Source organism: Lepidothrix coronata, unplaced genomic scaffold (genome assembly GCF_001604755.1).
Source record: "Lepidothrix coronata isolate B3197 unplaced genomic scaffold, Lepidothrix_coronata-1.0 Scaffold116, whole genome shotgun sequence".
Lineage (NCBI taxonomy): Eukaryota > Metazoa > Chordata > Aves > Passeriformes > Pipridae > Lepidothrix > Lepidothrix coronata.
Window position 1 is genome coordinate 56,969 of NW_016690296.1, and position 26,400 is coordinate 83,368.

Below are 26,400 nucleotides of genomic sequence, written 5' to 3' on the forward strand. Positions count from 1 at the left end.
TTAATGTTTTAGCTGTAGTCGATTTTGTTTTATTTTTTACTTTCTAGCTGCTTTTCTGTTTTGTTTTATTGCACTTATGGCTTTATTGCTAGGAAGATAGATAGGTTCTGCTTTTGTTAACCATTACTGTTTTGTTCATATACAGTTAGCCTTACAAGAGGAGAAGTTAAGACTAGAAGAGGAGGCTTTATATGCTGCACAACGTGAAGCAGCCAGGGCAGCAAAGCAGAAAAAGCTCTTGGAGGTGAGGGGAAAAAAAGACCCCAATATATATATATATATATATCTCAGAGCCTCTGTTCTCTTCCCATGTATGCAGTATTCCCTAATAAATATCCTTCCCCATCTCAGGAAAACTAACGAGGAAATGGCTTTGGCCTGTAAAGTAGAGAAAGAAATGCAAGGTTTGAAAGTACAGCTGGTTGGAGCAGCTGAAAATCACCAGAATTGTTTTTGAAACAGCTTCTGCCGCCGAGTATAGATTTGGAATGGGTTACAACTTTAATCTATAATTATCTTCACACACTCCTTACATAATATGTAGAAGTCACTGATCTTAAATGCAAAACGATCTCTGATGGTTTTCTGGTTTTAAAAAAACACCCCTGAAGTTAAGCACGTGTTGTACCATTTAGACTTGTAAAAATGCACTTTATATATTTGTGCACTTCATTGTCCCTGATCTCCGTGGTTTGTGTTGACCCTGCTTTAGAGTTTTCATCTAATATTTATGTCACTAAGTATGGCTCTCATTTCACATTTCTATGTCTCTCCTCTTGCCATTTGGTGTGGGAGGGTTAATTCTTTCTTTCTGACCTTTTTGCCTGCCTTTTTTTTTTTTTTTTTTTTGATAACACTTTTGGTCTATATAAAGCCAGCAGAAGTAGATTTTTTTTCTTTACTGGCATTAACTGGTTTTTGTAGAAGTTCTGTGCAAGAAATGCTATTTTTCTTGTCTTTCACTATTTTTAAGATACGCTTCTTTTAGTCAGGACCTCAGATAGAAGGGATTATAGAGATTTTAATTTCCTCTTCGTGTAAAATTAGTACCACTTATCTCCTGAACCAAAAAGCCATCAGGATTATGTGGATTTCTGAGGAAGCATTTTTGTATAGATACCCATCAAGCACTTAGCCCTTCTAGATAAACCAGCAGCTATTTTTGAATGCATCACTCATCTCTCTGCTGTTTGTGGGCACAAATGGGAAAGTGGCTTCTTCCTTGGAAGTCTGGCCTCCTTTAAAACTCATTTGGCTTGCTGATGGTGCCCTACTAAATGTCAGGGTTTGTAACAGCAGGGAATGTTAATATATGTGTGTCCTGGAACTGGCAGTGCTGGATATTGGCACGTGACCTGGCAAAATGGGGAGATAATTTAAATTGGATGTTATGTGGGTATATAAATCCTATAAGAAAACTGTTGCATGTGTCAGTAATCGATTTTGACAGACTTGTTGGCTGTGTTGGTGCCAAATTTCTGTCTCTCTCTCCATGTCTTCCCACCTAAACCCCACCATAATGTGACATTTCTACTTCTATGCTTATCGTTTCCGTACTGGTTTCAATCTGCAATTGTTATTATTACTTAAATATCCAAGATGGAAAGTGTGCTAAAACCCAAAGCTACCATCATCTTGGGACTGAAAAAATACCATATCCAGTGCAGTTATCTCACCACACTATTTACCCAGGAAAGAGCAAGTCTTAGATGGAGCTGACATTAAAAATTCTGGTTCCTTTACCCCTGCTTTTCTTCGGCAGGGACAGATCCATTAAGGCTGAGAATAGATTTTTCAGTCACTAGATACATCAGACTTGTCTCTAAAACTAGCACATTCAGTTTTACCATAATCTTTGTCCTAATCACTGAACACTTACTGTTTCTTAAGTGATTTACCTTGAGTCTGAGGGTTTCTGTGCCTGCTTTTTATGCTCCCCCTGTTTTTTCAAGGCAGGAAAAAAGAAACTTGAGACAACTTCAGTTGTTTAAACCCCCCCAAAACTTAAACAGAACCCTACTTCCATGTCTGTTGTTCCTCTAGTAACTTAAAAATAAAGGCCTTGATGGCCTGTCTTGCATTTTTCATTCTGGTTTTGCCCAGTGGATGCCATGAAAGCTTTAAGAGTGCCGAGTTATTAATCCTTCTGGCCCAGCAAGGCAGCAAAGCTGTTATTAATATGGATGAGGCACTTAGTGCTGAGGAAATGGGATGAAAGGATTTGTAGGGAATATTTCTCTTTAATAGAGGTAGAGTGACTATCAGACATCACCCAGGTGTCAGCTGTGAGCTGAAAATACCTGGGGCTTAAGGAGAGAAGACAAGAGGGGAAAAAAAAAAAAAGACAGGTGCAGTCATGACTGAGGGGGTTCTAAAACTGATGTTTGGGGGTTTTTTTTTGGGGGGGATGCATTTAAAACAGGTTTCTTGAGAGCTCTGTTTTGAGTGTGTAACTCCTGAGTGATTGCATTCAGCTTTTTCAACAATGTACTTCTCTTGATAGCAACGTAGGCAGCAAAGGATAACTCAGAGAGCACATGCTGTAAATAATGGAGAGTTTCAGAGGTAAGAGATCCCATTTTATTCATGATAATTCAGAACCTTGACTGTTTCTACTCCTCCCCTTCATCTGCAAAGTTAAGAGGGGAGTTTGCATCCATTCTGGTTTTCACTGGAGTTATTTAAAACTGAACCTGCTCCCAGCTACTGATACATATATGCCCACAAAATCTAGTACTTTGTATTAAAAAGGTGTTTATATGTGAAGTCTCAGCTAATATAAAAATCTTTTATTGTTCAGAACCCTGCTGGAAATACCCAGTAGAGATACACTAATTGAATGGTTTATGCAGTCTGCCTGTTTCTTCGTTAATATTATTAATTTAATCCTCTTCACTGACACCTTCTGTGTTCGATGTTGGGGTGGGGGGAAAAACCAACCAACCAACCAACCAACAAAAAAAACCTCAGAAAAATTTCCTGTGGGACGGTGCTCCAGTTTAATTAAAAAAAATGTTAAAATCCAGCACCTGTTTTTACATGGAAGAGAAGGGGGCTAGAAAGGGTTTTCACTTAGGGAAGTGCAGTTAGAAAAGGAGCTGGGAAAACTGAGGTTTTATGGTGTGAGTAGGAACTAGCCAGATTTTAAAACCAAAGGACTGGAGGAGCAGGATTCGGATTAATGAGTTAAAAAATGAATTGAAAATTAGGGAGATTTTTACCTACAGTGACGAAGAGAGGGGAGGAGTTTTTGAGACGAAAGTTAATTCATTTTTAACTGAAAATAGTACAAAAAATTGAGCAGAAGCACAGGCTGGGAGAGGATGTGATGAATAAGAACAGAAAAGCATTTTCTAGATCATTTTATAAAGAATTTAGTTCGAGGTGTATGTGCTTTGTAGCACAGAGCTGGGGGGCACGTAGATTGACATTTTTTAGGGCATGCTTAGAGGTTCAGACAGCTAAAGAACTGTGCATTGTTCTTCCAGCTCTGTGGCAGAGGAAGATCTCGATCCTTTCTTAAGGAACACAAAATTCCAGTACGAAGCTTTTCGAAGCAGCAGTAAGTCTTCCCTTTCTTATGCCTGCCTTAAAATACTCTGAGGAGGACAGAGTGCTGTTTCTTTTCCTAGATAAACGTAATTTATTTTTTTATGTATAAATTGTGTATGCACAGATCTGTATTAAAAAAAATCTGACAGGTCTTTTTTATCTGATGGATGGAAAATAGAGGTGAACTTTCCTTGTCAAACCTGTGTATTATTAAAGATGCAGATGTGTGTTTGTAGCTTTTTTTTAAACCATCTCTTGGCAAAGGAGTTAGAATCATAATAATGGTTAGTTTTTTTTCCTAATGCAGCACAAGAGGGAATTTGGTTGCCTGTATTTAAAAATTCCACTAACAGTTCAGAGGAAAGCTATTTTATAAACTTTTATCCCCAAATTGTGATGACAGTACAACAATCACTAAGAAATTGGAGGAGTGATGGCAATTCTTGGGGAAAACATATGCCAGTAGTTTGTTTTTCTGGGGGGGAGAGGGTTGATTTTTGGGGGTTTTTTTACAGGTCTTCATACAAGTCCAGCTTACATCTTATTAAATTCCTCTCTGGTTCTAATTAGATAATCTCCTAGTGAAGATGACTATTAAAAATCTACTGATGATGCTTTGAAGTGAAGTGCCTTTTCCAACGTTCCTGAGGTTTACAGGGCTGCAAAGCACAATAAAAAGCTTAATTTAATGGTCTACTTTTGCATATTGAACTTCGAATTCAAGTAGAATTATTGATTAAAAAGACATTTTTATTTGTTTTCCGTAGGGCTTTCCTCTGATGCCACAGTGCTGACACCCAACACAGAGAGCAGCTGTGACTTAATGACCAAAACCAAGTCAGTGAGTGGGAACGACGACAGCACCTCCTTAGATTTAGAGTGGGAAGATGAAGAAGGTATTTATGACTTCAGTTTCATTCTGAGTGGATAAGTTACAAACCTTGACAGTTTAAACTGTGTCGGTGGTAAATCTGTGGTTTTTCAAAGGGGAGGGTGATTTAAAACTTAATGCAATTTCTGGCCCAGTCTGGAATGGTTAAACTGTGAATTGTTTTTACCGAGAGAATTCCTTATTTTGATAAATGTGGACGTAGCCCCAGTAAATAAATGAATTTATTTGGGTCCTTTAGTATCCCAACAGAACAAATGGCAGAGAAATGCTGCCCTCTGGCGAGTCAGGAGCAGAAGGAACAGTTTATTCTTTTAAAATGTGGAAGTTGGTCAGGAGTCTTGGCTGAACTATTTTGGGAAAAACCCCAATTACTTTTACTGTAACTTTTACTGGGAACTCAGATCTATATTCTAGGGAATATCCCAGCTGTCCTCACTGCTGCTGCTGTGTGTTACAGGTGCTTTCTGTTTTATTTAGTAAACCTGCAAAAGCTCTTGTCGTGTTCCCAAGTTTATCCAAAATTTTGAGACCTCGACTCCTGAAAAGCTCACCAAAAATCAGGATTTCTTTTAGCCAGTGCATAGCTAATTTTTTATTTATTTTTTTTTGCTTTAATATACTGTTTCTGCCAATCTTTGTGTAGGTTAAATGTTTAGCACTGTATATTATACTATTATTTAGCTGCTTGGAGAGACCCGTGGAACATGAACATAAAATCTGTAACTGGAGTCTGATGAAGGGAAAAATTTATCTCTTGGATATTTTTTTTTTCCTGTGCCCCCCTCCCCCAAAAGTTGTGGGTTTCAGCTGCAATATGTAACCTTTTTAATAATAATTAGTTACTCCAGATTTAAAAGGAGAGTTTAATTAGGAATGTACAAGGATTGCAGTGAACAAGGGGAGGATTTAGGGTGGTTTTTAATAGAATCTTGGATGTCTTTGGGCACTACTGAGAGCAACACTTTGCCTTATTTTGTGTGAAATTAAATACACACACATCTGAAATAAGCTCCAGACTAACTGAAGACCTTTCCTAGACCCATGAATCCAAATTTTAGCCGGGTTGTTCTTTCTAGCAGGAACATAAAGGTAATTCCCTCAAAACGATGTTTCACGCAAACGTGCCTTAAATCCCAGGGATGAACAGGATGATCCCGATGAGGGAACGCTCCAAGACGGAGGAAGACATCCTCAGGGCAGCCCTGAAATTCAACAGCAGGAAGACAGGGAGCCACCCAGCCTCGGCCTCCGACGATTCCAACGGCTTGGAGTGGGAGAACGACTTTGTCAGCGCCGAGATGGACGACAACGGCAACTCCGAGTACGCCGGCTTCGTCAACCCCGTCTTGGAACTGTCGGCGTCGGACGTGAGGCTCTCGGATTCCGACCCCCAGGACAGATAGTGACACTGCACTCTGCTCTGTCCAAATGTGACCAAAGGTCACATCTGTGACCAAATGTTGGAAAGGGAAGGAGAATGTACAAAGCCACTCTGCTCTTTTGTAACCCGCTTCCCTTTTTCTTACCCGTGGATCAGCAAAGGAACGGGAATGACTTGCTGTCTGAATGGGTTCAGAATTAAGTGCAATTTTATCACCTACCTTCTCGACTTTTGTGAAAACTGGGATGGCTCTGTTGTGTATATTTCTGGGTATCTGGATTTAATATAAAATTATCTGCACTAATTGAAGCTTCGTGGCTTGACATATCTGTATATTTTAACTTGCCTTTTTTTTTTTTTTTTCCTCTTGGTGTTTATACTGATTTTTGTTTTTAAAATTCATCACTGGCCTAATATTTATGTCAGAAAGTCTTATATAATTTATGTAATACTTGAATATAGAAAAATAATTTAAAAGAATTTTTTTATTTCCGGTCTGTGCTTTTTGACTTGCTCTTCAGCTGTTTTAGAGGGCGCAGCAAGAGCTGCAAAACAAATCTGACACGTGGCAATTTGCAGACTTTTCCCTGTCAAGCTTAAAAGTCTTCCTAGCCTTGTGTTGTCCTTTTCCCATTAATTTTATTTTTTTTTTTAAATTATTTTATGCTAAGCACGGTTAACCTCAATGAACATAGTAAAAATCATCAGGGTAGGTAAGATATTGTCTTGTATAATATGCCAGACTTCAGTAAGCGTGTGCTAGGTAGAAAAATGAAAATAAAATTAAAATATAAATTCTTCATGTGTCAATAAACTGGCAAATTTTAACCAGTATCTAGTAGAGAACTGGGAGGACCAAAGTCTTGATTTCCCTGCCCCTCCCCTGCAGACCAACATCTGTTGCTGCAGGGTCCTTAAAATTCTTTAGTTGTGGAAAATTTATAATTCAACTGGACTGGAACAATTATTGGAATCGACACTCTGTGAGCAAACTGGGGGAGGGATGAGAAGAAGGAGGACCTAAAGACTGAATTTCTCTCTCTGCATTTTAAAAAGAAAAGAAAAAAGTTGATGTTTTAACAGTGTGTTTAAGTGCTCTGCCTTTCCTGTGCCTCTAAACTGGATGGTCAATCCTGCAAATACGGGCTGAAATTCAAGGAGGTCTCAGTGACTGCACATCTGGTGTCAAGTGCTGTGTGGTCTCCCCTGATATTTCAAGTTATACTTTTAAAAAAAAAAAAAAAAAAGATGATTTGTAGATCTCAAGCTTTCCCCAAAGTTTCAAAGTAAAGCCATTCTACTCTGCTGTTATTTTGTGTTTTGCTGTTTTGTTTTTCCATGGAGAAAAAGAGGGCAATGGGGGTGTAACTTCACTGTAGTGGAGCAGAAGGAACACGCTTTGAGAAGTAATAAACCACCACCACCATCATCATCATCACTGAATTTGTCGGTGAAAGTTGTGGCGCCGGTTTAAATCATCTGAGACTACACAGAATATTTGGGACATTACAGGGAACTGCACACTTGGATTAAATACATACAGACAACATGAAAGAACAGAGAAATCCTGCTGGTGACATTCCACCTCTTGATTTCAGTCTCTGAAAACACTTTAATGTTGTTATTTACGTTCGCGATGCCTGTAAAACGAGCTTTAAAAGTTTGTACACACCGACTGTATATTTTGGGTTTGGCGTAAGCTACTGCCATGTGACTTCTCCTGGACAATTATTTGTATAATATATTCCTGCTGGGAACGAAGGCAACTTCCTCAACATGTAAATAACACATTTTTTTTTTACCTGCTGAAGCTGTCGCCTCCTCTGCGCTGGTCACTCCTTTCCCTGGCCACGAGTGACCACGAGCCTTGCCCTGCCCATGCCTTGAGGAAGTCCATTAGCTGACAGTCCTGCTCTTAGGGTGAACAGTGACCTAGGAAAAAGAAAGCAGCTTTTTCTGTGATGGGCATGTTCTGCAGCCAGGGTTAATAACATTTTCAGAGCTCGGTGCACCTTTGGTGCTGAGCGACTTTGGAAACGATGCTCGGTGTTTGTGGATATGGAGAGATTCTATGAGCAGCTCACTGTAGAATAAAGATCTGTACAAATTTAAAAGTCATTAAAATTTTCACTCAGTCTTAATGCTTGGCAGTGTGCTGTCTGTTGCTGGGTTTTTTGGGCTGCCAAAAAAAAAAAAAAAAAAGGAAAAAAAGCACCGTGTGAAGGCGAATTGTTAAAACATTAACCAAAATTACCTGTGCATCAGCTCACTAAGGAAGGTTTTAAGAAATGATGGGCTGTGTCCTTAACTCCTGAATCCCACAGCATCCCTTCTGTTTTGGAAGGGAAGCTCCAACCAAGTGGCAGTAACAGAGAACCTGAGGAGTTTTGGAGCGTGGAGCCCTTCTCCTGTTGGAAATGAGCAGCTGTACCCTCATACTTCAAAGGTAAAATAACATTCCTTGTTTAAAATAACTTCTGCTGGTCACATCAACATAGTGATAGGATTCATTTTTTAATGCATGTTTTAGATGGCTAATTCTTAACCCAAGTAAATATAGTTGTAGAAATTACTGTTGCTTGGAAACCAGTAAATAGCTGGGGATTTGTTTCCATGCCAAAGGTGTTCTCCTTGTTCCTGGAGATGTGCCTAAGGAATGCTCTGCTCTGGCTCCAAATCTGCTGAGGCTCAGTGCTCTGAACTGTGCAGACCAGGCAGAAGATTCTTCTCAGGTTAAGTGCTGTTTGTAGATGCTTCTGTTTATATATTGCCCTGAGAATTTCAGGTTGGGGTTGTCACTCCTTGTTTAGGTAACAGCCCAAAAATGGTGAGCAATTAATATGATCAGTGCCATGGGTTGATGTCCTGTGTGACAGAGCCAGTGAACAGAAACTGGATAACACCACTTAACCATACTATGAGCAACCTGTCTTTTAAGCCCAGAGAAGTACAAAAGGAGGACTGTAAAAATTAAGTATGACCACAGCCTAGTTCCAAGAGTGGAAAAGATGGGAACAAGGTGTTTTTTGGCAAGGATGAGATGAACAGGCAAATCCTACATAAGCCTGTGTTTGAGTTTCGTTGCCTCTCCCATAAACTTTTTCTCGCTTGTGGTTGGTTGCCTTAATCTCAGCTGTTCCTCCTCTCAGCTATAATTATGGTTTTCTTGGAATGATTAATGCTGGAATGCATCCTAATATTTAGGGATGATAAGATGGGTAACTCCTATGTATGATCTCATTCTTTCCAGCGTGTCTTTCAAGCAAACTAAAATACTTGGGGGGGGGAGGGGGGGGTAAAGTGCCAATGAAAAGCTGAGCCCCTGACAAAGCAAAACTTCACTGAAACAACATGAAAAACACTTAGAAATATTTGGGGGGGGGGAGGTAGTAGAGGTAGGAAACTAGTGACTCTTACCTTGGTGCAATGGCACTTTTGGAAAGCCCAGAACAGTGCCAGTGAAAATTTCTTTTTCTGGAAATAATTTTACTCCCCATAAATTCCTTTTAGATCGTAGTTGTAAAAGACAGCAAATCCTTACTAGGCAACCAAATGCTTTTTATTAAGAAATTTACCTGGGTTTTTATGTACTGTGATCACTGTCGCTGCACGTTTGTTTACATCACAAGCAAAAGCAGTTAACTTGCAAAAAAACACAGATTTGATTTCATTTTAAAAAAACGAGAGAGAGAAAAAAATCTTGCCGTGAAGTTAATAAAAACATAAACTCAAAAGGACCTTGCTGACAAAGTGTTTCTAGGTTGCAAAATCCGGGAAGTTACAACCTAGGCTTGCAAATACTGTTTGGAATTCCATGCCAAAAGCAAAGTACAACAAATGCAGTGAGGAATTATGTCCCTCCTTAGCTGGGGGACAACAAACCACGTTGTGCATGCTCTGTGTTAATAGTGCCTGTTAAACATCCCTTCAAGGCACGTGATCACAGTTCTGGAATGGAACCTGCTGCCCTGGATTTGAGTGGCCCCCTGTCTCCCCCAGGCAAACTGGTGATCAGAGAGCACTTATGGCCCTGTGAAGGCAGTGCCAGGAATCTGTTCTTGTCTGGAACAAAGCATGTTCCCGAATGCCCGTGCTGAAAACACCAAGTAAGAAGGGCTGATGTGCAGGGGTGAGAACCACCAAGAATACTGGACTGAGGTGACAGCCTTCCATGCTGGAAGCTGTGCAGGCTGCAAAATCTGATCCAGCCTCCTCCACCCTGCTAGCACGGCTCGTTTTCATCCATCTCTGTGGGGCTTTTGTCTTGGCAAAGAAAAATGGAAGAAGAAATGCCACTCTCGGGTACCGGCTGCAGGGAGGGCAGGGATGGCAGGGATCTTTCCTGTAAGATTGGCACTTCAGCCAAGTGCAGGTGAGTCTCAAAATAATCCACGGACTCCCCTTCCTGGATCTCTGCCAAGATCTGGTAGTCCCCAAAACAAACGACGCACCTCCAGGGCAGGTCGACTTTGTTCAGGTAACCCAGTTCCGTCTGGTTCACGGTCAGTTTTGTCCTCTTGCTCAAGTTCTTGATCTCGAAGCAGCATTCCGAGCTGTGGAGCTTCCTGTAGAACTGCAGGGAAAACTGGATCCGGGAGACACGAGCGTCCATCAGGCTGTAACGGCAGGCGCTGGAATCGCGGCCGAACTTGGCCGCTTCGTCCGCCCTGACCTGCTCTCGCTCGCCGAAGTTCAGGCAGCGGAACATCATCTTCTCCCCTTGGCAAGGGTGGTAAAAGGTCATGTGGAGGCACGGCACCGTTTCTTCCGTCTCGGCGTCTTCAAAGGAGCTCATGATGAAAAGAGTTCCTTGGAGAACAAGAGAGAGGTAAAAGAATCACCAGCACGAAATCACCGCGGAGCCAAACAAATTGGGCTCGGTGTGGCATTAAAACACTTCGTGTGCTATTGTGTAGCAGCTGGATAGAATTTATAGCAAATTGGCTGACAGTAAATGTGATGAAAGCACCGGAGCAAAAAAATGAGAGGTCAGAGCTCTGAGAAGCACCCGTGACTGACCGCTGCTGCCAACAAGCTCTTCGTGAGGATCTCACAGGTAGATTTATCTTTGCAAGAAATATGTCATTTAGGAGTAAGATTTACTTTATGGGCTTAAAATGGAGCAGTAAAATGGAGCAGGTAGTGTCTGTGCCTCTGTGCTCTGCTCTTGTTGCAGTCCTGTGACTAGAAGGTATCAAATTACTTTTACCACCAGTCTGTCTGTAGGCAGTAATAATTCAAATATGTACAAAGCAACTCCTTTGGCTCTTGGGTCAGAATTTACCTCTTGCATGAAACAAAACAGTGTTTAGAACTGACTGCTCTGACAGTGTGTAAAGTGAATGCAACAGCTGGAGTATTCTCTAGACCTAAATGAGGAATTGTCACCAGCTCAAGGCATTTCCCCGTTGCCTGTTGGCAAATCCCAGCTATCTGATGCAGAACTAAAAATAAGTAACTTTTCTTGGCTTTGGTTGGTTTTGTGTGTGTTCTTTTAAGCATCTCACGTGCAGCACAGAGATGCCTGATTATGAATTAAATTCTGTTTCAAAGTCTCAGCGACTGCAGTGCATCCTAATAAAATCTGGGGCACCTAAGGGAACACTGTGATCTGTTCCCCCACAAATGCAAGGCCAGTGTCTTCCTGCACTGAAACGGAGACTAAAGAAAGAAAAGTCTTGGCACTTTAAGTAGGAACAAGAGAATGAGTTCCCAGTTACTCACCAGCGAAACATGTGAGCAGCCCTTTAACTGGTTTCATACAGTGCAGATGTTTGTCGCGTTTCTCCTGCTGGATTGCAATGAGTTCCCAACGTGTCTTAACGCAGATCTTGAGCTCTCTCAGTGCTTACAATTTAATCTGGGGGTTTTTATGAGTAGGTGATTCACCACTGCAATTAAATGATGATTTGTGTTTTGTGATGATGGAGTTGACCTGTGTTTTTGAAGGCTCATAAACACCAAGCACAGTGAATGGCGGTGTGTCAGTGCCTCATTTTCTGTGTGAAAGCTCAAAACCACTTCCTTCTCCCACCTTTAATACAAAACCAGCAGCAGTTCTGACACTCAGAGTAGCTCAGCTTCCTTACTGAAGTAGACTACAGCAGTGCAGATGATGAGAGGAACAGAAAATTTCAAGCAGAGCTCACGTTAAAACGAACTAGGAAATGTCATCTGTGCTTTTGGCAGGAATACAGAGAGACACCCTGATAGCAGGTTATTCCTTTGCCATCTGTGAGACAAGCTGTGGTGGCACCAGCATCCATCCTTCCTCCTGGTAGATTCCTCAGCTCCGGAATGCTGGAAGCAGCTCTGTGAGCAGCAGGGACTGTGTCTGTGTCTAATTCTGCCCTTTCCTGTTTTGCACCAATAAGGGGATATTATATGAGGTCATTTCTGGTAAAAGGGGAAAACCACCAAGTCCTTTTCACTTAGTTCTTAGATCAGCCCACAGAGACAGTTTTCTGCCTCGAGACTTGGGCTGAATTTGATACCAACTTAAAAGCACGTTCTGCTTCAGCTATCATCTTTGTTACTTGGTTTCTGAAACACACCGGGAGTAGGCAAAACACGGGAACAGAAAGACACATTTTGAGAAATCTGATGTGTACACAGATCAGCGCATAACACCGGCTTTACTCACCTGTTAATGATGAATTTTACAAATGGCTACATTTATTACGCAAGACCAGCCACCAGTTGCTCCAGCAGCACCCACAGACCCTGCTATCTATCTATCTATCTATCTATCTATCTATCTATCTATCTATCTATCTATCTATCTATCTACCTATCTATCTACCTCAGGCATCTCCACCCCAGCTGGCCCCGTCCTGCCCTAAAGGTTTATCGAGATTGAACATAACCTAACATACTACAACGTAATTGCTGAAGGAGGTTTTACTTACTGGAGCGTTTTGGACAGAAGTAAACTTTCTCCAGTCGAATCCGGGGGCTTCTCCCACAGCTCTTCTCCCCGCTGTTCTCCCTCCGCACCTTCGTTCGAGACAAACAAACCGTGATCTCATCTCATCCCATCCTGTCCCGCGGTGAAGCGCCACCATCCCCGTTTCCCGAGGCAGGAGAACGACGCGGAGCACTAAAGCGCACGGACTCCCGGAGCAGGGGGCTCGGTGCCGCCTCGCCAGCCCCGCCATCCTCCCCACCGAACCCGCCGCCTCCATCGCGACCGCCCCAACGCACCTCCGGTTCTACCCGCTGATCCATCCCGCCTCCTTCCATTCCTTCCTTCCTTCCCCTCACCTCCTCTCCTGCCGAGGGGTTCCAGCGGCTCCTCACGCCCGGTAATTCCCCGCGGAGCCGGCGGGAAGCGCTGAGGCGGGAAGGGCTGAGGGGGGCGGCGCTGAGGGCACGGCGGGGCCGGAAGTTGAACTTAATTTTCTGAGGGGAAAAAAAAACCAACCAAACAACTCTTACCCCATTCCCCCCCCCAAAAAAAAAAGAAAAAAAACAAACGGCAAAAAGGTAAATTATTTATTATGGTGAATAAATCGAAAGAAATTTCAGATTTTCAGCTGTGCCCCGGGGCTTTAGGTGGGCATCCGAACGTGACGTGCCCACGGCCACGTCGGGGATCAGACCCAGAGTCCGCGGGCTCAGGCGTCGGGCAAAATAATTTTCCCCCCCAAGGGAACACTTCGAAGAATAAAATACACTAAGTAAGCGTCACGTCACAAGCGTAACTTGTTGACCCGATGGTGCCCTTAAAGTGATTATTTAAAAATGGTTGGTTGTTTGCTTTAAGCAACCGCAGTTCAGCTTTTGTTGCACCGCCTTTGGGAAATAACCTAATCTTTCCCTGGCCGCTGATCTAAGCTGAGCTGAAAACTTCACTTTTTGGTTTGGTTTGGTTTGGTTTGGTTCTACTCTTTAAAAATCCTGAGGCAGCTGTGCCGTCTGGTAGGGGGGAGAAAAAAACCGAGCAGTTCTTCCTCATCCAGCTGCTTAGTTTTTCTTAATAACCAAGATTATTGCCCAGCAGAGAACAAGAGGCAGAGAAGAGGAAAAACCTGTTCCTTTTCAATCCAGATCCCAAATATTCAGTGTCCTCCCTTCCCCGTGCTCGTACAGTGTTGGGACTGGCGAGGCTGTGCCTCGATAAATACTGAAGGTTTGCTTGCTTTGGCAGGGGCGGTGAAACACTGTGTATGTTCATATAAACTATTTTTCGCTTGTGGGTGCTTTTTATGAGTTCAACAAACAGGTAAATGAGTCGTGGGTTGATAAGCTCCTTTGTAGTTCCTGTGGAATAACTTTTATCTGTGTGCAGGCTGATACGTCTGTTCCATGTGCTCTTCTCCCCTGACATCAGAAAGAAAAAGGGGTTAAACTGTGTTTTGCAGGAAGTCATGCTGAAAAGCAGAGAAGGGAAACATTATCCCGAGTTTCTCCCGTAGCAGAATGCCTTTTCTGCAGCAGGCAGGGCTTGGCCTGTGTGCTCACACATAAAAACAAAAAGGCACTTTGCTGTCTTCCCGGAAAAGCCAGAATTGTGCAATCCTGCTATTTGTTGCATCTGTCGATAGTTATAATTCCTGTCAGCCCTTTGCTTCCGGAAACAGTCTGATTCCCAGGCTGCGAGAGAGTTTTTCTGATAGGATTGTTTTGATACTTTTACTTATTGAGGTATGTAAGTACCTTTCCTTTTTTTTTTTTTTTTCCCCTGGGGTTGTGTAACATCATGTTAATTACATATTCCTTATTATTTCAAGTATAGCTCTGTGTGATTTTGTACAGGGGAGGGCAGGAACTGGATTTACCGCTCCTGTCTTCCATAAGTTTCTAACCAGTTAAAATGCCGCCAGCTTTGGGAAAACAACTCCAGGTTTGCCCCTTATGAGAAAAAAACAAATGCAGGCACTCTGCCTGCTTCTGGGGGTTTTGGGTGACCTTCCTGCTAAAATGTTTCTGTGCTTTACTAGAGTTCATTTCTGTATTACAATAACGAAATTTCTTAGGTCAAAAGCGAAACTGCAAATAAACACGCCATTTGGGCTAATTAAGTATTCGTGATACATGGGCTGAATGACTGAGGTGGTTTTGAACTGGCTGTGATGGTACCTTGTTTATTTTTCTAGCAACTGATTGCTGTAACTCCAGAGCCTGCATAGGCAACATCTGGAAAACAAAAAAATACTGAGTATTCTTGCATTTCTTTCAGTCGTGATTGACTTAGAAAGTCGGAGTCGGGGAGGGGAAATGTGTTTCTTCCGCTTTCTGGGAAGTTCGTGGTGGGTGAGAAGAGTTATAAGAAAGTATATTCTCCTAATGATTTGCCTGCCTGGTTATGATTTGGGATATTTCTGCCGTGGTGATATTTAGGGCAGAAATGGTGCTTTTCTGCAGGGCTGGCTCTTGCCACAGGGGGACACGAGCCACGCGCGCTCGGTGTTTCCGTGTCGTGCATGTGGCAGATGTGACGTGGTGAGCCCAGCAGAAAGCTTGAGAAGGGTGCAAGAGATGAGTAGTTGTGTGGTCTCTCCCCCCCAGGCTGGTTTTTATTTGCTCGTGCCCGGGCGATGCCGGGGTACGATGCTGTTCACTGCCTCGCCTGTAACAGCGTGTGTTGGGTTCCAGTACCAACCTGTACCCTCCTGCTGCTCTTCCTCCCTGCTTCGCAGCCCTCTTATTATTCCAAACCACCTTAGCACCGAGGGCACAGGGAGTGGGAGCCGGTAGGTGGCAATGTGTGACCGCACATGGGAAGCCGCCATTCGTTTGGGGGTTTTTGGTGCTTTCTGAGTATTTGTTGTTGGTTCGTGGGGGGTTTTCTTTCTTTTTTTTTTTCCTTACTTTTTTTCGTTTTAAGTCAGAAATTTCGTTTTGATATTGCAAGAGCTGTTGAGGTGCTTGTAAGTTAATGGTAACAGTGGGTAATGGAGTACATAATTAGGTTCTGCAATGAGTTGTTGTTATTGTACAGCAAACAAGTGCCTGATGTTCAGACACAAAAGAAATAGGCCCTTCTCAAAGATAGGTGTGTTCCAAAGGTATCCCAGTGTATTCCACTGGATCTCAGCGTGAGAGGGAAGAGAGATGCATGAGGAGGAGGAGGAGTGTTCACTGCACTCTTAGATCCCAGTGCCAAGAACAGCTCCACTCCATGAAGCAGAGAGGAGATCTTCCAAAGCAGGGAGAGCACTGTTCCCCCTATTTATTTCTTTGCTCCTTGTTTACTTAGGAAAAAGAAGTCTTCCATTTCCCATGTCACCTGACCTGAATAAACTGATGAGGAAGCTCACTTTGAATACCAAAGGGAACTGTTCCTTACAAGATGGACTTTGTCAAGCCCCTCTCCGAGGTCTTTTTTAATTTCTACATTACAATCTGCCCTTGGTCCTCCTTTGGAGCCCCTCTGCCTTCTTCCCTTCTCTTCCTTCTTGCCTGTCTGCTATCTCAGTTTCTCCTCCATCTTCCTGCCCCTCTTGCTGTTCTTCCCTCTTACCATCCTCCTGATTGTTCTTCCTGTTGCTCCTTGCACCCTTTGTTTATTTTTTTCTTTGGACCCTTTCTCCCTCTGTCTGGATTCTCTCTCCCTTTTGTCCACCCCACTGCCCTTATTCCCATATGGACACTGTGGAAAGAGGTGGAGGTGTGATCTTGGAGTCCCTTCGTGTTGACAGCTGTGTCTTTGCAGGAAGGTTCACACAGCTTGGTGGGAGAGAAGCTCCAGTAATTCTATGATGTGGAAAAGGAAAAGTAAGGGAGGTTCAATGCCACAGACCAGCTGCTTGTTTCTTGCTCAAAATCAAATCATCTTTAAGGCCTGACACAGCATAAAAATTGTCAGCTCTTCCCTATTGTCCCTTCTGGAAGCTGGAACAAAGCTTGGAGTCTTAAATGTGTTGGAGCATCACGTCTCCCAGAGAAGTTTGTCTTCATGAAGAAAATTAAGAGCTGAAAAGGAAAAACAGTAATTTGTGCAACTGTTTTGACAGCCAGGAGGTTAAACGTTGCCTTCACCAGGCCCCGGATTTTACCATGGAGACTGAATCTGCCCTCTCTGTCTGGTTTGACACCAGTTAGATAATTTCTGGGCTGAACAGAACCAACATTTCCAGCTCCCTTGATTAAACCAAGATATTTTAAAGAGTTAAAGATAAACTGTATATAAACTGTATTTTGCTGTTATGTAGCAGAGCCGGAGAATATAATGGGCTTTTTGTTGGTTTGGGGTTTTTATGCCTTTGAATTTGTGTAGATGTGAAGGTGCTAAAGATTCCACGTTGTGTGGCACTAAAACCTCTGTTCCATTACCTCAGTTTATAGCATTTAGGGGCGTGGAGTCAGCCTTGGAGGTACATACATGGCCCTTTTTCTCTTTTTTTGTTAAATATGTGTATGATTCTGTCCAAAACAGCTCGAGTAGCTTCCTTCCTACTCCGGGAAGCAGGTGCCTGGTTCATCTTTACCTTTGATTGCTCTGGAAACCCTCCCTCGGCGCATTTGCTGTCTGATGAGGTTCAGAAAAAAAGGACTTTTTATCGCTGCAGGGACATAAATTGGCTTTGAGAGGAGGTGAAGGCAGCGGGTATCTCTTCCCTCTTTGCAGCCCCTTGCTTGGGACTCAAGTCCGTCCCTTACAGAAACTCCTGGTGGTTGGAAACAGCGGGATCTCACAGCACAGGGAGCGTCAGTTTATGGCTCTGTGTATGGTCTCACAAGGGAACTCTGTTCAATAGGCTTCAAAGTGATTCAGCCCTGGCATAACCGTGGCTGTGGCCACATGTAATATAGCCTGTAGCTCTTTAAAGAGGATTAGCCTTAGATCAGGGACAGCATTCATTGCTGGGTCTCATGGAAAGCAGAATATGCTAATGAAATGGAAATGTCTACAGCAAACATTGCATAATATTGGGAACCTCAAAATTGAGCATTGTGCCTTGATATCTCTGCTGGAAGGCAAACTTTCATGTGGTTTGTTATTTTGAGAAAAAAATCGGGTTTATAATACCACCACAAGCTCTCTGTAACAAATCAAGATCTGATTTGCAGTTTTACTAGCAGAATTAAAAAGATGACAACGAACATCTGAAGGTAACTTTCCAAACGCTGTTGAACGCTTCAGTGATGTCACAGCTTTCCAGCAAAGACAAAATCCAGCCACATCTTAAAATATCTTCCTTTGGGTTTTCTGCAACAGGCAGAGGCTCGGTGGTTTGATCCTGCCTTCTCTTCCCAGCTGCCCTTCCGTGGCTTTAAACACCATTTTTGGGCTTACAAGGCTTTCAGCATCAGTCCTGCAGACACAGTGTTTCTGGCATGCATTTCTGGGCCCTTTCACCTTTTTAAGGCACTGCCTGTCTGTACATCCACCTCCACTGGCAGTCCAGTGGGCTTCATTTGGCTCCCCTGCTTCGGTTTTATGCCAGTCTTTGGAATGCTTGGGGTTTAATATTGTATAGATGTATAAAAAGCCCCCAAACTTCAAGGTGACTCGTGATTCCAACTGACTCGAGGCGTTGTGGAGGATTTTAAGCTTCACAGGAAATTCGTGACCCTAATCTGAAGCCGCCTCAGTGCCTGGACTTGAAACCTTTGCCCATGTGGAAGGGTTTTGACCTGCTCCAGGTGCTTTCCTCCTTGCACAAGCGAGCAGGAATTCCTGTCTCACCAGCCCAGCCGTGTGTGTTCGTGGCCTGGGCTTTGGTGCTCGGGCAGCACGTTCAGAAATGCAAAATATAAACTCCAGTTGCTGGACATTAAATACCCCGATGGGCCGCTTTGCTTTTGTGCACTTGAAGTGCCTCATCCCGCTCTGCTGGGGAATAAAAGTGCACAGAAAGCCTCTGGGAGGAAGATCCTTCTGGCTCCACATCCAAAACGTGCTGCACTTTCATCATTTCGTAGTTTTTCTCTTTCGGGATTTTGTTGTTCTGCGATTTATTTCTTACGGTGGTGGCTAAGTTTTGGGTTTGGTGTTTTTTTATTATTTTGCTGTTTGGAAGGAGTTTGTTTTTTTTTTTCTTCTGTAGACGTGGAGGGTGGTGATACATATTCATGAAAGAGAAGTCTTTCCAGCCCCTGCCTGGGTTGACAAAGACTTAGCTGTTTCACACAGCAAGCTGACTGGAATTGTGTGGGGCCTGCCTGCCCAGATTAGAGCAAACAGCCAGCTTATTCCTCCAGTCATCAGGCCTCCCCTTCCTAACAATTTCCCCAATTGTCATTTTGACAAGGCTGTCATTAGGTGATGGCTTCTTTTGGCCATTTTGCAGATAAAGATAATTTCCTTAAGTTCCATTTTATTTGACAACAAGTGGTTTGGGAGAGAAAGGAAGTGCTTCAGTAGTTTATGGATTAAGGGTTTGTCACTTCAAAGGCATCTTTGATCTAAAAATATGTGCTGTACCAAATTCATTATGTCTTTTTTTTCCCTTTCTTTTTTTTTTCTTTTTTTTTTTTTAGAACTTTTTAATTTATTGATCTGCCCCTCAATTATTCCTTTTTTTTTTTTTTTTTTTTCCTTTCCATCCCCTAGTAGTACTTGGGGATAGCAGTGGTGAGGACAAAGTGCCCAAAAGGCCTCTCTGAAAAGTCATGACCAGGGCAAAACAACAGGTGCTTTTGTTCGGCGCCCAGCGCCGATGGATCTGCTTTTAGCCAGAGGTCCTGCCTGCTCCTGCCGTGGCAGCTCCATTAAAAACTTGGGAGACAGAGAGTATGTTTCATAAGGGGTGGCTTGTTGTACCTCTTCTGTTGGTCTGGGTCACTCCTCTGGCATAACTGGCCTAAACCCACGGATCTGGTGTAGTTTTGGGGCTGGGTTTGGACTCCCCTTGTCCAGCGGTGGCAGTCGCTGGGTGGGTTTGGCTCTGTTCTGTGTCTGTGCTGCACTAAGAAATCCCAGACCTCAGTCCAGGCTCTTTTCCCGGTCTGTTTGCAGTTTAAATGCTCTCCCAGGAAGCACTAAGCTTTGGAGCAGGCAGGTGCAGCGGCCAGTGTGTTGCTTCCCTGATCCCATCCACCCACGGAGGCACGCCCGGAGTTGGACTTGATGATCCTTATGGGTCCCTTCCAACTCGAGATATTCCATGATTCCTAAGTGCAGGTCTGCATGGCCAGAGTGTCTCTTTGGGTACTTCTGCAGGGAGAGCAGAGCACATGGTGGGGGTTTGAATACGGATCAAGAGCCGGGCTTTTCCAGCAGCTGCCTTAGCTGTGTCAGGCACTGGGCTTTGCTTCCACCCCTGGCGAAAACTCCATCCTTGGCTGCAGGACCGTAAACACACCAGGGCAGCCCATTATTGTCCCCTCACACAGACCTAACTGGGGCTGGCATTTGTCCTGTATTAATATTAATATCTGTTCTCCCTCATTACCTCAGCTTTTCTCCTGTAATGTCACCTCTGTATTGCACCAGCCGGCAAACCACCTCCTCGTGCTGGAGGCTGTTCTTGATCCCATTTCCAAACAGAAGCACTTCTGCCTCGGCTCTGGCTGGGGTGGCTGTGCAGAGGCCGGCTTTTTTTTTTTTTTCCCTTCCCTTTTGCCTGCTAATTGGCTGAGACCACCAGAATTTGGAGGACACAGATGTCACTGATAGTTTGCCTAGGGAGCACATTCATGCCCATCTGTTGCAGTCTAGAAGGCTGTTCATATATCCACAAGGCCTTCATTTAATTCTTGTCAGAAAGTAATGTAAATCCAGTTTACCTCAGAGGTCACAGCCAAGATTTATGCCAATGAGCCCCCTGCAATTTACACACACTGTAGTTGTATAGGATGAAAAGAAATCCTTTCATGTTGGTGCATATTAACAAGAAAGCTTGCCTTAGGAGAGGCTTTTTGATTGAGGTTCTTCCTTATTTTAATACAGCCAGTTGGGATGCCCAGCTTTACCGAAAGAAAACATCTAATCTTTAAGCCAGAGAAGTAAACTAACTAATAACTAACTAACTAAAGCCCCTAGAAAATCCATTTAATTTTTTTTTTTTAAACCGTCTTTTTGCAAAGAAAGGTAAACGCTCTAGGAAAACACAAACATGTGTGCACTGAAATAGTCAGGAAACTGAATTTGCCTTCTGTGGAAGATGATATTAAATCAGTTATTGAAACCTTTGCCAAATTAGTGCAAGCATGTTTTCTTTTTTTTTTTTTCCCCTGTTTTATTTTTCAGTCCCTCAAGCTGTCAAATCTGAAAAAATAAAGCTGAGCCCGTTATTTTTGACAGGGGTGACGAGGAGGACTCCAGAAGGCTTGTGCACAAACCCACAGGAGGGAGAGCAGCTGAGGGTGCTGTGTGATGTGCACAGTCCCTGTTACCTGCTGCAGGTAAAGATACCAGCATCAATATTTATCAGTATTTTTGCAGCCTTCCTGCAGAAATCAAGGCAAGATAAAATATCATAATATGGAGGGAAGATGAGACTATAAATGGACCAGCCACAATAGATCCAACACTGGCTCTGTGTCATGATTGCACCCCTGTCTTTATTCAGCCAGAGACTCTAACAGCTTAAAGAGCTTCCCTAAAAATGAGTGTGGCTTCATTAACCTCAGGGAAGCCCCATGTGGAAGGGCCACAGTACACCAAATTAGGCTGGAGGGAAAAACCAGCAGTGCAAGTGGTGCAGACACTTGAATTGAAAATGAGCTGTTAGAAAGGAAACACTTTTAAGTGCCTTGGTTATTAAAATAGCTGGTAGGAGCAGGCAGAGAAAAGTGGGATGCAGTGATGGATCAGGCTGTGCCAAGATGATTACAGAGGGGTTTCAGAGTTGGGCACCTCTTTAGGCTCAGTGTAGTTTGAGGGTGTTCCCTTCATTTATACTGGCTCCTCCCTCCTTTTCCTCCTTCCTTTTCCCCCCTTCTTTTTCCCTAGTTTGTCTGGCCTGTGGATTTTACCTTAGCAAACACTTCCAAATGTTCCAGGCGTGAAAATCAGTACGATTTGCACAGTGTCATAATGACCGGAGTGGTTTGGGATTAGGAGGCAGGAGAGCAAAGCTGCAAAATGAAAACAGGGCTCAGAGTCCCAAGTTCCAGCGTAGCACTTAAAATAATTAAAATGTTTATTTGAAAGTCAAAACAGCCTCGGTCATAAATAACTCTCCATTCCTCGATTGACTGTGTCGAGTCCCAACCGAGAGCTCTGGGAATAAGGTTTATTTGCTCCCTGCTGGGATTAATCCATAAATGTAGTCTCCACATGGAACTCATCAGGTCTTTGCTTCCTCTTCATTAGTCTCCCTGGAACTGGAGGGTAGCCTGAAGAAGATGAAAATTAGGATAATATATTTTCAGAGAGAAAAGGTCTGGCGATCTCTAATTTGTGTTTCAGGGCCATAATGCTGTGGAAAATTTCCCAAACCATGTTGTCTGAGAAACCAAGGCTTGTTATCCTTGCTGCATTTGAAGTTTGAATGCAGCAATTACATCTCCTTTTTCTTAAAGCCTCCAAAGCTAATTGCGGTCTTAAACTGGTTAGATTGACTCCCAGGCTTCCTTCCACCCACAGTAGAACTTAAAATTCTTTGGTCTTCTAGCCCAAGGGCTCTGAAATGTCACAGTATGGCCCATTTCTTATTAAAGAGATCATTTCACTGTAGCCCACCCAACACTTCCCTCCATCCCTCTTGTTCTGCACCCCAGCTCCAATTAGAGGGCAATCACAAAAATGTATTTTCTCCTCCCCTGAGACCTTTGTAATATTTTTTTTTCCGTAACATTTGATGCGAGGAGTTATTTTAATCCAGGCTCCAACCAGAAATGGCACAGATTTTTTTTTTCCCCCTCATAATTTTTGTTTTAAAGTGTTTCACAATTACGTCAAGCATGTAAAAGCTGCCTGTGCCCAACGCTGGAGAAAAGCTGTCACCAAAAAATGCTTAAATCCTCAATCTGGTGCAAAATTGTTTTTTATGATGTGTTTTCAAAGAGCATTTCGAAGTGCATCCTTAGAAAGCATTTTCGCCCAGGCACTTTTTTTTCAGCACGTCAAGCTGCAATTTTTGTCACTTCAAAACCGTAGTCTCCTTAAAGCACCACTTGTTAGGATTTAAGGGAACCTTAGGAAAGCTGATTAGTAACCACTGAGAGGGTTCTAAAAGCCTCCAGAAGATTTTGCTGTTGTGCTGTTCGCCTTTAGTCTCAGGTCCTGCATTTCCACAGGTCCCTAAGCCGCGTGCTTGGTTATTCCCCTCTCCCAGCTGTCACTCAACGCCACAGCTGCCACAGAACACAACTTTTACAAAGTGGCATCTGTGTGAAAAAGGGTGCTGCCGTAGCTTAAAGCTCTTTGGTGCGTTTTAAGCTGATTTTATGATGTGAGTGATGGGTCTCTAAAGACTCTCCACCTTCTCAGTACTAACGTACAGTTTATTGCGCTTTTCCCCGCGGTTCCAGCGCTTTGGCGTCGCTGCCGTCGTAAATCAGTGTTTATCACTCTGAGTGTCCTTGCTGTTTGTTCAGTTCTTTGGGGGGAAAGATGTGCTCCAAGAAAAATTCCTCTCTTGCTGACATTCATATATCACTGCTGTGGACCTGGTGAGTTAAACCCTCCCAACCCAAGGAAGCCAAGCGCTGTTACTTCCACACTAATTTGAGCTTCCCTGCTAAGTGCCGGCAGTTCTTTGTGAGACTGGCAGCCTGTGTGGCTCACAAAGCCACGGGGCCCTCCTGCTTACAGCAAAGACCCAGTGGGATCTTCCAAGCTGTGGGAGCACAAGCTGGGGTTAAAAGTCTAAATTTGGGCTCTGAGCTCCACTGGATGCTCTTAATACCATGTTCATGTTATTCTTTGTAAAGGGAGATGTCCCATTGCTTACTTGCCTTAGTGGATCTTCCTAGCACATTGTGCTTGTGAGTATGTATTTACTGGGGCTGTGAGGTGGCAGCTGAACACAGGCCTTCTCCAACACGCTTCTGTGCGCTCCTGAAGCAATTCCCAGGACTAATGTCCACAGTGGATCCGAGACAGGTCTGCTTGGAACTCACTCGAGGGGACTCCCTAGAAAACGAGGGGGTTTTTTGAGAAATCAATTACACAAAGGAGTGGAGTCAGGGCCAGATGGCCGGGATGCTTCGTCCCAACCTGGGAGGCACTCCTGGGACGGGCACACACTCCTTCCCACAGGGCTGGGTAATCAGAGAAATCAATTAGCAGATGTCAGTGCAGTTAGCGCAGCAAGCAACGCTGGCATAGGTGTGTTACTGTGACTGTAGCAGAGGAGGCTGCCTCTCTTTTTTCCCTGATGGATAACCAGCAACTGGATCAACTTTCCCAGACCTGGCAGGGTAGGAAGAGAGGAGTCTCCTTTCTGGCTGTTGTCACCAGGTTGAGATGTCTGTCCCTGACAACTTGGCAGTCCCTAGGGAGAAGGGACCTTTGAACTGGGATGTGGACTAGGACCCTGTGCCCGTGAGCGAATCCCACCTGGGTGGTGACCTTTTTTTTTAGGCTGATCTTTGCCAGCGACAGGTAGTTCAGCCCCATCTCCTGAGTGGACTTTGGGCAGCTGTAGCTGTGTCTCCAGCCCCATCTCCTCTTTCTCCTGAAGGGAGCCCCTAAATGGGCCCTGTGCCTGGTCCATCCTCAGGGATGTGATCCCAACACCCAGCTGTGCTCACCTGGTTCAAACCCTGCAGGACGGTGCCCTGCGTGGGGTGGCCCTGGCGGCTCTTACTTGGAGCTAAAAAGATGGGAAACCCTTTCAGGGTTTTTCCTTCTGTTTTTATCCATGGCTCTGCCTCTAGCCGATCTTTTTCACTTGCTCCCCAGCTGCTCTCACACGTCTGTGCTCCTGCCCTCGGCCTCCTTTTTTTTACGGCTACTTTTTGAATTTCTTCTTTCTCTGCCATTTGTCTGCAGAGTCCCACTGACTGGCTCCTGCCTCCAGGCTCTTTGCTGATGAATCCCATCTTTTGCCCTGCTCCACCTGCCCTTCCATGGCAGGCTCTCTGATCCTCTCTGCATTCGCATGAGTGCATCTCTTTTGCCCTCTGCTTTTCAATCTGGCAGCTCTTACTCGGTGCCGTTGAGAACACGGGATATCAGCCACCAGCTCCGGGGGATCCAGCGATCCCAGAGCTGTGACAGAGAGGGAAAAAAAATCCTCCCTGGAAATTTAGCTCCTCGAATGTGAGTCTTTTCTGGTCAAGCAGAGCAAACCGTGCCTGTATGTGTGTTCCTTTGCACTGCACTCCCCTTCCTCCTCTAGTGTACTGTTTCCCTAATTTTAGAAATGTCTTCACAGAGGCTGTTTCTGACTGTACTGCTTCAAGCTGTGAGAACAGTTTTTTAAGTGAAACCGTCATCAAATTGGTGGGGGAAAAAAGAAAAAAAGCCAAACCCAAATTATTTATTTTGTGCTTGATTTTTGAAAGCTGCTTAACCGTTTTGGCAGACGCTCAGCTGGATGTGTGGGAATGGAAATGTTTTTTTTTTCCTGCATCACCACTGGCAATGTCCTAAGCATCCGAAGGACTTGCAGTGGTGCATCGATGGAGAACATTCCTACATGGGACAGAGTTCCAGGGTAAAAGAGACGGTTCCAGTGGTCTGGAAAGTGCATGCAGCATCTTCCATGAGTTCTGCCATTCAGTCCCGGCTAACTGTGTGTGACAGCCCGAGCCTTCCAGCTGCAAAGGGCTCCGGCACAGCCCGGGTAGTCACTTCCCTGCTTGGGGTTTCCCTGCTCCAGCCCCACCCTGTCTCCCTGGCACCTTGGAGATGCTCGCCTCGCACACTTTGTCACCGGGACCCTGCAGTAATTTCACACACTCCCCTAATAAAGTCCTCCGAGGCTGTCATGTATTTTCATGTATTTCCCCTATTATTTCTCCCTGCTTGAGCCTTTCGGATAATTGATGATACTTTAGTTAATCATTTTCCCCCTCCTTTGTTTGCCAGGTACCTCAAGGCTTGAAGGGATCCTTTTCATTTAGAATCCGTGTCTTCTCTTAAGTAATTGATCACCGCGCACCCGGGGACACCCAATTCACAGCCGAGTGGGATCAGCCTTCATGAATAATCAAAACGCCGTGGCCGCGCTGCTGCAGGAGTGCGAGCGAGCTCTGGACGCGCTCCTGTCGGCAAAGGCTGGCACGGGCGAGGAGGACGAGCGGGAATACCGGCGGTGCCAAGGTGAGCTCGCCCCAGGAGAGGCGGCAAAGACCCCGCCGGTCCTCGGCCCTGCCCTATTTTTCTTCTCCTGGCAGATGAGTGTCAAGAGATGCCTGGATTTCGAGGCCATGAATGGGATGCGGGCTACAGGCAGGCAGGGAAAGAAGTCCACTTTGTTGCAGTGAATTGCTGTCAGTTCTAATTTTAGGCTTCACTAAACATGAGGCTGTAAGGAACAGTTTAGTTTGGGAAGAACAATGCCCAAAAGTTTGCTGATGCACATAAATTTCAGTTATTAAAAAAAAAAAAAGGGGGGAGAAAAAAGGATGCAACTTCTGAATAAGGGCACATATTTCCTCTCTTTTCATAGGAACTGGGTGAGGGCCCTCTCTGTTTGTCAGCTTCTCCTCCTATATTAAAGAGCTCATTGCCCGAATCTTTATCTTGTAAAATGTGTGTGACCTCTATAAGTGGTGTCCGAGGGGGAAA

At 44.1% G+C, this 26,400-nt stretch overlaps 3 protein-coding genes across 18 annotated transcripts in view; 2 read left to right on the top strand and 1 right to left on the bottom strand.

The window, feature by feature from the left end:
* Positions 1–7,966, top strand: part of AP1AR (adaptor related protein complex 1 associated regulatory protein) — a 13,704-nt gene extending 5,738 nt beyond the window's left edge. The window contains exons 6-10 of one of the 2 annotated variants that reach the window (XM_017825122.1): positions 146–244; positions 2,504–2,565; positions 3,489–3,562; positions 4,320–4,448; positions 5,582–7,966. In XM_017825122.1, the coding sequence (XP_017680611.1) occupies positions 146–244; positions 2,504–2,565; positions 3,489–3,562; positions 4,320–4,448; positions 5,582–5,847 (630 nt within the window). In that variant the 3' untranslated portion in view covers positions 5,848–7,966. The remainder of the gene's footprint in view (positions 1–145; positions 245–2,503; positions 2,566–3,488; positions 3,563–4,319; positions 4,449–5,581) is intronic. The other variant, XM_017825123.1, reaches the window with a different exon arrangement.
* Positions 7,967–9,296: 1,330 nt separating this feature from the next.
* Positions 9,297–13,221, bottom strand: TIFA (TRAF interacting protein with forkhead associated domain). Of its 6 annotated transcripts, none has more exons than XM_017825127.1 (4): positions 13,029–13,143; positions 12,734–12,821; positions 11,550–11,685; positions 9,297–10,634 (listed from the first exon to the last, which is right to left on the bottom strand). In XM_017825127.1, the coding sequence occupies exons 3-4, from the start codon at positions 11,584–11,586 to the stop codon at positions 10,048–10,050; spliced, it is 624 nt and encodes a 207-aa protein (XP_017680616.1). In that variant the 5' UTR covers positions 11,587–11,685; positions 12,734–12,821; positions 13,029–13,143; the 3' UTR covers positions 9,297–10,047. The 6 variants fall into 6 exon arrangements, with proteins under 6 accessions (XP_017680616.1, XP_017680614.1, XP_017680613.1 ...); XM_017825125.1 differs by having other exon boundaries at positions 11,550–11,716; XM_017825124.1 differs by having other exon boundaries at positions 11,550–11,716; positions 13,089–13,114.
* Positions 13,222–13,256: 35 nt separating this feature from the next.
* The window catches only part of ALPK1 (alpha kinase 1), a 36,129-nt gene continuing 22,985 nt past the window's right edge, over positions 13,257–26,400 (top strand). For 3 of the 10 annotated variants that reach the window (XR_001876439.1, XM_017825115.1, XM_017825110.1), the window contains exons 1-3: positions 14,372–14,471; positions 21,019–21,119; positions 25,699–25,932. Coding sequence is in view for 9 of the 10 variants with exons in the window: in XM_017825115.1 (XP_017680604.1) it covers positions 25,812–25,932 (121 nt within the window). In the remaining variant the exon portion in view is untranslated. Of the gene's footprint in view, positions 13,311–13,405; positions 13,505–14,371; positions 14,476–14,923; positions 14,986–20,964; positions 21,120–25,698; positions 25,933–26,400 lie in introns of those variants that run through there. The other 7 variants (XM_017825111.1, XM_017825114.1, XM_017825112.1 and 4 more) reach the window with 7 other exon arrangements.